The sequence below is a fragment of the Camelus dromedarius genome, chromosome 14, assembly GCF_036321535.1.
Source record: "Camelus dromedarius isolate mCamDro1 chromosome 14, mCamDro1.pat, whole genome shotgun sequence".
NCBI classification, from domain to species: Eukaryota; Metazoa; Chordata; class Mammalia; order Artiodactyla; family Camelidae; genus Camelus; species Camelus dromedarius.
In genome coordinates this window covers 17,811,748-17,824,479 of record NC_087449.1, presented here as the reverse complement: position 1 = coordinate 17,824,479, position 12,732 = coordinate 17,811,748, and the positions used below count along the sequence as shown (strand labels likewise).

The following is a 12,732-nucleotide window of genomic DNA, read 5'->3' as shown; positions in this document are numbered from 1 at the left end:
TCTAAGAATATTTGGGCACATGAGACTCATTCTTTCAGGTGCTGCTGGCAGGAAGGATGCTGGGGTAACACAGGTGGTTTGAAGTAGGAAGCAAAATGGGTGTAAGAAAAGATGTCAGATACGGACTCCGATAGACAACGTGCTAGCCTGAGAGAAATGAAGCTTTTCAGTTTATCTTTTTTCAGCAGAGCCACGCCTGCAGAGAAGTTGTGCATCCATAGCTTTTGTAAGTCTTTCTAATAATGTGTTTACTGAGTTAAATAGTTTGATTGTAGATCTTACGTACATGTGGATAAGCATGTTATCATACCATAAACTATGGTGCTCGCAAGAAGTTAAGTTGTTTTTTGTTTTTTTAAGAAAATATTTTCCTATAGGTATGACCTGTCATTCTTAAAACATAGGCTATTATCCAGCCAGTTTTAGGAAAATATGTTGCTGCATTCTGTCTTACGAAGTATTTTGGAAAACTTGTGATTCCATCTAAGTGGACCGAGTGGTGACTCTAATGGTTCTTTGACAAGCATTATGATCTGCCTCACTAATTAGGCTGCTCCACATATGCACTAATTGGATTGATTTTTAAAAATCAAAGAGAGGAAATTAAAGAGCATGCGATTATCTAGTACCACATTTTAGAGCTGGGTAACTCAAGTTACTTCTTTGCTTTAAAACTGTTGAAAGAGAAAGCTTGTTTAAAAAAAAAAGAAAAAAAAAAGAATGAAATGGGAAAAATCCTGCCTACTAAAAATTTCTGGCCATGCCATAGGTGAAATGACATTTCCACACCAGCAAGTCTTGCTTGATTTATTCAAATCTTACTTAAAAATACACTGGGCAGATACCTAATTTGTGTCTCTGGAGAGAAATCCCAACTGAATTGTATTTATAAGTAAGGAGATCCAGCCCATGCTGAATAGACACATTCAATGAGGACATGCGATTTTCAGTCCCTTCCCCAGCAGTTTCATGGCCACTAAAATGGAATTTACAGTGCTTTAGAGAAAGTGTGGCCCACTGAAATATCATCACTTTCACAATTAATTCTTCCTCTTTTCTCCTTTATCTGGAACATCAAAAAGCCAGTTTCACTTTCCTTTTCCTTTTGGTGAGTGCTCTGTTAATTACGCTTCACATTGCCCGAGGAGAAATGGTAGGTTAAATAATAATGGCATCCGGCACTTCATAATTTTCACTTTCTCCACACGTATCCCTGGATCTTACATTAGGGGCCACATCTACATTTTTCAGAAAAGGGAATCACAGTGCAGACGTGGAGGTGGCAGAGCAGCTCAGACCACTGGGCCACGCTTCCCACCCGGTCACAGCGTCAGGGAGAACAGCGAGCGCCGGGTAAGTGTTCTTAGGGACTTCCCAGAAATAGGGGTGGGGACTCTCTCCCAGGACGTCCCGTATGCCCGGTCAGAGAAAAGGCTAGGAAAGGCACACTGAAGGCAGAGGCTGCTACTGTGTTTTATTTAGGCTGGAAATGTTGGCATGTTTTCAATTTTACGAAGTCTTAATAGCAACAAATCCCATAGAAACAGGGTCACATTTTGGCCTAAGTTGTTATTGGGTTAGAGCTTTGTGAAATAAAAGAGCAAGCAGGGAGGTCTACTCTAGTGCCTTTTCATAGGTTATTGGCCAACATAATTGAAACTGTGAACATAAAGGAAATTTCCCTGGAGAGTAAAATTCTTTGTAGAGATGACAAAATGATTAGGCCAGCAGTGCCATTAGCTAAACTTTATGGAAACTCACCAAAGAGCAAAACCCATTAAAAGACAATTTTTTCTGTCAATAAAAAATAATTTCGAGTTCAATGACAAAAACTGTACAGAAGGGAAAAATATTGACAGCATTTCTACTTTGTTAAGGAGTAAGTATAACCGTTCTTAATAACAATCCATACATAAATACTACTTTTTAAAAACATATATAGATTTCTTAGAATCTTACAAAGCATTATCGCCAAAAGGAAACTTGGAGATTATTCTATTCTTCTCATTTTATAGAGGAGGAAACTGAGGCCAGGGAGTGAAGTGCTTTTTGCCTAAGGATCTCTCCAAGTAAGGGCCAGACCCTAAATTGTCTGACTCAGGCTAGAGCACCTAATAAAATTTTGCGGTTAAATCTGAAACTCCTTTTGATCTTTTTGGTACCTAATTTCCACAAGCTTGCTACATGTCAAGGCTGATCAACAGCAAATACCAAAGCTCCCTTCTTCTTTAGGCGTTTACTGACCCTTTGTCGGCTATAGGGATGTATATGCCATCTCCGTAGCTGGAGGATGCAGCTGTCAAGCTGCCTCTTAACCTGAGAGAAACACATCAGCAGAGCAATTAATCTTGTACAGCCCTCTCTATCATCCTGACCACTTTTTTTTCATCATTGCAAGCGAATGCTTACGTGCATGGCTGATTTAATTAATAATTCTAATAAAAAGGCGATTATCATAGCAATGTACATAAGTGCATTAATAAGTGAATCAAAACACTAGTGCTGATCTTGGATATTCAGTGAGATCAAGTTACAGAGTTATAGAGATCACGTAGATCTGAGCCTTTATGGGTTTGTCCTTCAATATTTTGGTTATACATAACAGAGAGGAAAGAAAAGCAAAACCAGCATTGGATGCGCATTTCCTTTGGATTGGGTACTATGTACACTATTTTACATATCCTATCTCAATTAATCATCACAACAACCCTATGAAAATAATCTGTTTTCCTTATTTTATAGGTGAGACAACTGAGGTTTAAAGATTCAGTTTGAGAGAACTGTCTAACATCTTGCATTGTAGGACTGTGGACTCGACTCAGATCTGTGTGATTCCAAAGCTTTTAGAGGTTGGCGTGGAGAGTGGGAAGAGCCCTGGAACAAGAGTCGGAAAAACTCAGGAAGTTCTGGCCGTAGATCTGCTGTGACAACACATGACTTCGGGTTATCAATCACCTTCTCGGGGCCTCCGTTCTCTCACCTACAAAGCAAAAGGATGGATCTAGACCGGAAGTTTTCAAACCTAATTTTCTGGAACTCTACGGCTTTTTGACAGGCCTCCAGGTCACTGTGCAATGTGACATGGAGGAAAAAGAAAGGATTTTCCAGATTTACGCTCAAATCAACCAAATGAACTCCAATTTCATCTTTGTTGTATATTAACGGTTTGCATAAGGTTTTATTTGGGGAAAGAAGAGAATCCACTGCTCAAAAAAGTTTGGAAAAACTTTGACTCGTTTGTTTCTGAGACCTACTCCAGCTCTAAGTTCTGTCATTCGACACAGATAACTAAAGCATCCATATTTGGTTCTCACCAGAGGCAGTTTGGTGAAATGGAGCACCACAGGTCCCCACAGTTATTCGAACACCCGGTCTTGTCCAAAATGTCCGTAAGACATTGGCGCATGCCAACCAATCTTTGCTCTTTGGTCCTGTTCAAAACCATTTGGTATAGACCACATATACTCATGGATGTTCTGAGTAGGACCAAATTTCAAGGACCTTTTAGTGTAGACCAATTGTTCTGTGGATGTTTTATCCAGGGCCAAATGTCCTAGAATGCTTCAAACTGTTGGATATCACTTCTCAAGTACAGCACTGAATGACCATTTTGTGTCTAGCTTCTTGAGAATACACACAGGATCTAGGTGGAAGGTCAGGGAGCAAAAAACTCCTCTTGCTTCACTCATACTCCATTTCAGCAAATTTGTATCCATCCATTATTTGTGTGATGATTAAGACTGTGTATGTGTATTTTAGCTTAGTAGAGTGCCGCTTGATAGGCTGATTTAGCAACATCAAAATCTCCCTGTACCTACAAACCTAACATGTGTCAAATATTTATTACCAGCACATCCAGGAAAGAGTTTCCATTAGCATCATAAAGCTGTGAGGATAAAGCAAGTTGGCTCACATAGCATGCTGTCTTCGATAATCACCAAATCTAAATTTATTACTGCCTCTTTCAACCAAAATGAAAACCCTATCTCTTTTGAGTTGCAGGAAGGGAGATCAATTTCAATCTAAAATATGAATCATTCAAATTTGTGGTATTACCTTTCACATGGAATCAAGGTTCATTGTAACAAGCAAAAGTAACCGAGAACCCATACAGTTGCTGAGTGGCATGTGGGGACATTTGAAGCAAGCAGAGAGCTGAAATATTACTTGCAAGGGCACAGCTGGTTCCATATTCAACAAATCAGTCAAAAAATAAAGTTTGCCTGCATCAGTCAGATCTAAACAGGGAAAAACTATTATGCTACCCACATTCTTACTTTCTCCAGTAGTCTCTCCCATTTTCTGTTTGGATAACAGCGACCGACTTTTTTTTTTTTTTTTTTTAAATCTCAAAGATCCTGGAGGTGCCCAACAAATTAAATAGACTGGGAAGAAATATTCTCTAACATGAGAGGATATTTTCCAGAAAGTCAAATAGCACTTGATTGTATAAAGCATTTAAAATTGGAACTTCATTATTGTCTCCACAGGGTTGCTAATATAGGGAAAAGATGAAGTTTGGGTAAGTCTTTTGAATATTTTATGCACATTTCTAAGGCAAATATTTTGTTACTTGAATAAATGCATGTGTATGCATATGTGCACACACGCACACACACACACACACACAAGAAACAAAGGAGAGAAGTCCCTACAGTGTCACCAGGACCTGTATTCTAGCAAACTACTTGACACCACAATTCTGGGAACACATTAGAGGGTGGTTTGGCAACCATACACTGTAGCAATATTATTGTTATCTATTTGGGACTATAAGAAAAGATTCTGTTAATATTAAGGTTTGAATTGTCCCTAATATTTTCATTTATTAGGTCTCAGGAGAAGACTGTATTAAACCAAAGCTATGTAAACTTTAAGCATTTTGTTTATATAAATTTCTAAGATTTCTTCCTTCTTAAGTAATTATCTTTCCTTATTTCCCTTTAGATTGTGAGTCTTTTAATATGTGTCCTATAATGAACATCTGTTCTTTTGAGAAGGTAGAAAACAAAGCATATGCATGTTTTACTTATAAAAATGACTTTAACTGGTTACTAAGTTACTGATCAAATGACGGTGTACATTTGATGAGCTGGACCCATAGATGGCAGGATGGGACCATTCAGTTCACAACCTTTAAGGAGAAGACTTAGAGAAATCAATCTCTTTCAGTTGCTCATGTTAAGGAAACAAAAAACACAAGTGAAAAACAATAATAAAATCCCCAATAATTCTAAATCCTGAATTATTTACTTACTAAGGAATTTTGCTATGAACAGTTGATACGATGTCGGCCATCATTAAGTTTGTAAAAGCATTGTTCCCAGAGACTAATCTACAGTGATCTGCAGAATATTCTCTCTCTTTCCCTCTCTCTCTCTGTCTGTCTTTTTCTCTACCTCTCTCTCACAAAGAGCCTTTTTTTAATGCAGAAATATTAAAGGACGAGGGGTCCACTGTATACTAGCTTTCCTATAGTTTCTCCACCCTAAATTCTGCTTTCCTCTTACCTGAGAAAGTATATATATACTTTTAACCTGAAGTAATGCTACTGATGAAATTAATAGCATTAGAATTATAGCTCTGCTTAGAATTATAGCTCCTCTTACAATTACAGCCTAAAGCCTAGAGGCTGTGGAGGGCAAAAGAATTTAAGGTGACTTCATATTAAATCAAAGCCCTTTCTTGCTTCTCTGAGGCCCAAGAAGGATGTGCAAAAAGGAGCCAAGAAACTAGAATGAGAGAGGCTTGCAGAAAAGCAAGACGTGTGGGCAGTGTCATTCACCAAAGCCTGGGGCGCTGCGTCTTTGCACGTCGGGGACTTGTTGATGCACACCTGGCCAGTGGGCCTGTTAATCAGGAAAGAAGCCCACACGAGGCCGGCTGCTGGGGCATCAAGGCAGATCATCAGCCCGTGTTCTTCCTTTCAGAGCCTGGCCTACAGAAAGAGTAGTTTACTACCCACATCTCTACCTCTTCATCTACCTATTAAATTTAACCTACTTATTTAAATTTAATTTGGCTTCTACTCCCAGTTTTGTATAGGAACTGCAAACATCACCAATAGGTGTCACTTGTCAGAGACAGTGGCTGCTTTTCAGACTTCCTCTGGCCCGGTGCAGCGCCGGACACTGCAGACCCCCTCCCCATCAGACGAGACTACTCCTGTGCCTCCCATGGCACCCCTCCTTCTCTGGCACCTGCGTCCCTGCTGAGTCCACGTGCTTCCACAGCACAGGATGCCATTCTTCTTCTCACCCCTCAATGCTGATTTTACTTGGATTTCAGTCTTTGCTCATCGTTCCACTCTACATGGCACTTAGGAGAAATCTTACTTACTCTCGTTAACAGAAGCAGCACGTCCATGCTGATAACTTCCAGATCATGTCCCCATTCTGGACTTTATCAGTACAGCTGCCTCCTGGGCACTGCCTCCAACTGAGTGTGTCTACGACTGAACTTATTTCTCTCCTTCAGTCTCCTACATTTCCCCAAATCTAAAAGGGCTCCTTTCAAGTTCTATCCTGGTTAATGTTACCCAAATTCAACATTGGGAGTATTCTAGATTCCCACAATTCCCTTCCATCCTTTTCCGATTGGGTCATTAACTCCTCTGTCCATCCAGCTCTCTCATCTCTGCTGCTCATCTGATGCAGTTATCTTCTTATAAGTCGAATACCTGGATTCAGCCCTCCACATTGCTTAGCACATACTTCAGAAACTAAATCTGTTTGTAGCCCCCCTTTATTAAAATGCTTCAGTGGCTCTCCAAAGCCAGACAGGTAAAGTCCTTTCTATCTTAATTCCTCCAACCTGTCCGGCCTCACCTCTCAACACTCTTCTCCCCCCTTTTTAACTCTAACCATGTTAAAAAATACTATCGTGTCTTCAAATGTATCTGCTTGTTTCATACTGCCATGTCTTTACATGAGCTGTTCCATAAAGAAGTATTTCTCTTTCTCCCATTCCCACGCCCAGGATCAACCCAGTCCCATCCTCATCTCAAGGGTCATCATCTCCACAGCTTTCCCTGGACCCTTAAGCCTGAGTGTCTCGTTCTCTCATTCGTGCTAATGTGCACTGTGCTCAGGCTGTTGTTGAATGAACTCTGGAAAGTCCTGCCTCTGAAAATAAGACAACAATGGCTAAAATAGTGTTTTGAATTGTAGCTTAGTTATAATTCACACAGTGATATTGCATGCTCTAGATGACCGTCCTTTCATGGCCCTCAAACTGGAATAAGAGGCTCTTCTCCGCCCTTGGATGCTACTGCTGATAAAGTGCATTACAGTTATCTGATTCTTGAACCGCTCCTCTCACTCAGCTGTGAACTCTTTCAGGATGACGTTCCAGTTCTATTCGTTCTTTTCTTTCCAGCATCCTGCGCAGGGCTTTGTATATTGTAGGCAGTCAATACATATATTTGATGAATGAATATTGCTATTGAATAAATTATCAGAGCTTCATAATAGAATGGTTGTTTTACTTCTGCTTTCACTCTTTAAATCTCCTGGATGTCTGAACTTCTATGCTGCAAACACCGTATTTAATCTGGAATTAGAGCCACAGAGCCTGCTTCACGCACTGAGCAAGGGATGCTGAAGGATGAGGTTAAATTATGAACTAGACTTGGGACATTGTATCAAGTTTGCATGCCTTCTCCCTGGCTTGCTAATTTACCATTTAAGCCCTCGGTAAAGTACTGCGCAGTCAGTCATCAAATAAGTTCAGGCATCTATATGTAGTTTTTTGAAAGGAATTGAACTAAGTATTCTTGCAGGATGTGATACAGTAACAATGGCTAACATTCATTAAACGCTTGTTTTGATTCAGGCTAAGTGTTAAGCATTTTACATGTATCATCTCATTTAATTTTTATCCTGTAGGTGGGAGCTATTATTGCCATCATGTTATAAATGAATTAACTGAAGCTTTGGCACTTGGGTAACTTACTCAAAATCCCATAACTGATATGTGGTAAAGCTGTGGTTCAAATTACATCCTGCTTAACTTCCTTTATGTGAAACACACATAAATACACACCCCCACACCCACACACATAAAGACTTACACACCAACAAGTGCTACACTCCTTTTTGGATGGTCTTAGTTACGGCAAAGCTCTAAACTACAGTTTCTTGCCTTTTATCTTCTTGGTCATCTGGAAGAATGTAGGTTATTACAAATCAGGACTGGATTATAACAGAATCAAGATCTAACCTAAACAGTTACAGATGGAGACCTGATCCCCAGGGGCTAACACACTATTGGAATGCTATCAACCAGTGTGAGTGTCTGCTATGTATAAGCACTATGCTAGGAAACTTACATTTTCAACAATCTTATCTTTGAGCATATTAACTATTCATGGGTACAAATCATGAAAAAATGAATTTTTCATTCATGTTCCACATACCATCATGTGCACAAGTGGCAGACTCTTTGAAGTCTAATTCCTTTCTCCTGGATAAGAAGATGGGCAAGTTAGCTTTACAAACTCCCTTAACTATAGGAAGGGATGATTTTCAATAAAAGATCCTAAGAAATTCTTTAACAGGTCATAGGCCAATATTAGATCAGCTTAGGGTGGGCAGGCCACTAGTCTTGGATGAACATAGTGGTTGAAGACTCTCCCAATCACAGTGAAGATATGACAGGAACTCTTACCAAGGGACACACTGCTGTCTCTCCAACTAGCTTCATTTGAACTTTAAGAAAGATGTCTTTCCCCATGTATAGTTAGCAGATTCACAATGCCCATATTGGAAAACTGTACCACCTCAAGGAGTTTAAAAATCCCATAAAAATGAGGGTTTAAATGTCTCTGAGTCTCATTTTGGTCTAATTTTTCAGTCAACTATTAACCCCATTCATCATTCATATTCTTGAATTTTACACCTCGTATATGTTGTTTATTTCTAAATACTTATTAAAAAAGTTTTTATATATCGAGGAATAGCACCCTAAACTATTAAAGAAAAGTTCATAAAAACCCTAAAAAAGGGCAAATATATTACATGCAGTGGTTTATCTTTCAAAAATATGTTGCAAATAATACAATTTATCTCTCACGCCATTGCTGGTTTTACGGTCACAATGAGAGACAGTGACACGTGGAAGTTAAAAGCTGGGGCTCTCAAACCAGAGTGTTGGGATTCAGGTTTTTGCTTTGTCACTTATTAACCATTTGACTTCAGGTGAAGCTTTTAATCTCTCTTCATCTCAGTTTCCTCATCTGTGAGAAGGTAATTTTGGAATGTACCTTTTTATGTCAGAATTAAAAAAAAATTATAGAAAGAGATTGGAATAGGATCTGGTCTCTAGTTAGCTCGCAGTGAATGCTATTGGTCATCACTGTGACAGTGCTTTGTATATCCAGAGATTATACATACACATTCTACAGCTAAAACCTAGTTCATTCATTCATTTATTAAGTATTTATTCAATCACTTATTCAATGTTTGACTAATTCATTTTATTCATTAAAGATTTACTGGTTGCCTATTAAATAGCAGCCACTGTGCTTAGTGATATGGGAGATAACATAATCAGATATTGATACTGTCTTCTCAACAGAGATAGCTGGGTGGAGAGATAAAAACTATACAAAAATAATAATTGTACAAAATAGAAATATGTAGTGCAATAAGAGTGTCAGATAAGGATGTACGGGAGTTCTGAATACACACAGACATTTCTTCAAACTTCCAGGGCTGTGTTCAGAATTACAGAAAAGACTGCAGATTATGTCTTCCTTAACAAAATTAACGAAACTGCACTAGTATTTTTTAGCACTTCTACATATAAGAAACCAGTGGCAAAGGAAGATCATTAGTGTCCATTCTGAAGGTATCACATTTAGAAGCCTTTCGACACTGCCTTATATCCAGATGATTATGCTAAGGTTGTCAGAGTAAAACAAACACTTAAATAAGTGACATGTGTTCCTAATTTGTCACATTCATACTGCTTCAGTTTTGAAAATCAAAATGTAATTTAGAAATTTAAATAGCAAAAAAGTTAATGTGTTATTAAGTCTTAAATTGTCTTTACTTTTTCTATTTAATTCATTTATTCTTTCAGGTACTTGAATATTTAAACTGTTTAAAATATTAATAACGTACCAAAGGAACTATCAATATTTACATTAAATTGGAATTCACACTGTTCGTTAATATTTTCAATGACTTATTCATAATTACACTAAATAAATCATCCTCATGTAAGAAATTTAAGCAAGTATATTATACGGCAAACAATGGTTTTCTTTCAGAGTAGGGGGGTATTAAGAAATATTTAGCAACATTAAGCTGGAATAATAAATGATGTGATGTTTTAGAAGTGTATATAGAACAAACTGTTTCCAAATGATTATTTTCTACTAACAACAAACTGATATATTTTATTTAAAAACAAAGGTTCTTAAATTGTGGTAATGCAAAGTTCACAAATCATGAACCTTCTTATTCTGATACATTTTTAAGTAGCAGGAATATTATATATCCCTTTCTCCATTTCTGCAAAATAGAGATGATCACTTCCGTGATGGACTCACAGTATTTGCATTTTTCAGAGACGACTTACTATCACAGGATGATAACATAAATATACATATGTCAGGTCATCGTAGAAATATAAACTCTAAAAGATAAGGATGATTCAGATAACTTTGTGGAGCTGAAAAGACAGTGTATTCTCTGAACATTTTGACAAACTTCAAAATCAGGAATATTTTATGGTTATAGCAGTTTGTTGGTTACTCAGCTTCCAAAAAGCCCTAAAGCTAATTGTAGGAGAAAACAGCGTAAATTTCTCTCCCTTCAACTAATCCTTGTGTTTGCACTTTTTTTTTTTTCATTTCTAGTCCTTAGGAACTAAGCTACATTAGAAATATAATATGCATTTTAGTAAAACCTTAGGTTGTATATCAAAATACAGTTTTGAATCAAAACATTATCTATATGGATAAAATATTTTGTACTTGATCATGTACTTACTATTTCATTTTATTTATGGCATGAGAAATTCTCACTACTTCAGGATAAATGTCTAAAGAAAACCAACCAATAGTACACTCAACCTAAATTCATCTATGCTTAAAGATAGTATAACACATTTTTTGAAACACAACAAAACAAAAACAAAACCCCACCAAACCAACCGTCTTCAGTCAGAAGACAATTTTTAGTGGATCCTAATATTTATGTAATTTTTCCTCTTTTCTCACTTCTAAGATATTTTTCTAAACACATATAGACTTCTTTAGGGATTACAAAATTTTCAAACACCCAGATTATCTTGGGGCAAAGTTTCTTCTGTGTACGGAACATGTCACAACAGGCTGAGCTCTAAAACGAACACATTCTGTTCTTAGGTTTTATCTCTACTGATGGGTAGGAGCCAAAAGGCCCCTTGGCACCTTTGGGCCACACTGTGTTACTTACGGCTGAGAGGCAGGCTCGCATTGGTTGTGCCTAGCTTGTTGGCAGCCACACAAGTATAGTTGCCGAAGTGCTCCTGTGTCACGTTGGTAACAGTGAGAATGGATCTTGTGCTAAAATTTTGAATAATAATTCCTTGTTGGCCATTGAAGAGCCTAAAAGACAAAATAAACTCTAAGTAAATGTGTGTTGTGAATACCAGTTTCATTTTTATCTTAGATGGGGTTGTCAAGGCAACCATAGATAGTCGTGACCCTGCTGGTGTTAGCATATAATGTGATAATGGTGCAATTATATATTTCCTTACAGCAGTAGGTATCAGGGAAGAGAGGTTGTATGACAGCTGTAGACTGGTCCTGTGGGATTATTTATGCTATATAAGAAACTGAACTTGGATATCCACATGTCCTTATTCATACACTGATTTGTATTTTAGAAAATTAAACAACACTACAGCAATAGTATCTTAACTGTTAAGGTCAGGAAAAAGTAAAGGGAATTAAATAAGACAATTCCACTAAAAAACACAAAAGAATGGTTTCTAAGAACTTGGCTAGAATATGTCTAGGCCATTTCAGATGATATTATTGGATAACTCTCATGAAAATTAAGCCTGCAATGTAGTAGGATGATTTTAAGTCCAGGGTCAACACCACTTTACTGCTACTACATACGAACAACCCAGACAGATGATCTGCTGTTAAACCTAGAAAACCAGTGCAGTGTAATATTGAAGACAGTATTTGAAGTTGAATATTTGCTACATATTAGAAATGTGCCTGGGGAAGTCCTTTAACCTCTCTGAGCTTCAATATAGGATTCAATTTTACCCGATTCCACCTTGGCTACTAAACATTCTCTCTCCAGATTTGCTCTGACTCTCAAATAGGCGGGCACAGCTTTACCGCTTTCAGTGCTTGCCACGCTCACTTCTGCTCCACTCTTTTCTTGAATCTTCACCCAATGGTCACCATTCCCTTTTATCTCTAACAGCCAGGAACTTCCTTCCTCATTTCGAGCTGACCCATGTCCTATCTCTCTTACTCCCCTGCTCCTTAAGTGGCTCCTCTCTCTCTCTCTCTCTCTCTTTTTCTCTCTCTCCTTTCATTGGCCCCTTCAGGAAACTCTCTCTAAATATGAATTCTGCTATAATTAGATGCCAACCAAGTAAGAACTTCTCCTTAACTAACCCCAGAATTTATTGTGAAAAAGATGTGCTGATTACAATACAGGCTATGTAAGTTCATAGCTCAAATGGCATGTTAGTTTTTCCTTTCTAATGTATTCAAGT

General features: G+C 37.9%; 1 protein-coding gene across 3 annotated transcripts in view; it reads right to left on the bottom strand.

Annotated features, from left to right (window-relative positions):
* NEGR1 (neuronal growth regulator 1) overlaps nt 1-12,732 on the bottom strand; it is a 778,258-nt gene that overhangs the window by 154,860 nt on the left and 610,666 nt on the right. For 2 of the 3 annotated variants that reach the window (XM_064493454.1, XM_010989031.3), the window contains exon 6: nt 11,445-11,596. In XM_064493454.1, coding sequence (XP_064349524.1) covers nt 11,445-11,596 — 152 coding nt within the window. Of the gene's footprint in view, nt 1-1,984; nt 2,981-11,444; nt 11,597-12,732 lie in introns of those variants that run through there. The other variant, XM_010989034.3, reaches the window with a different exon arrangement.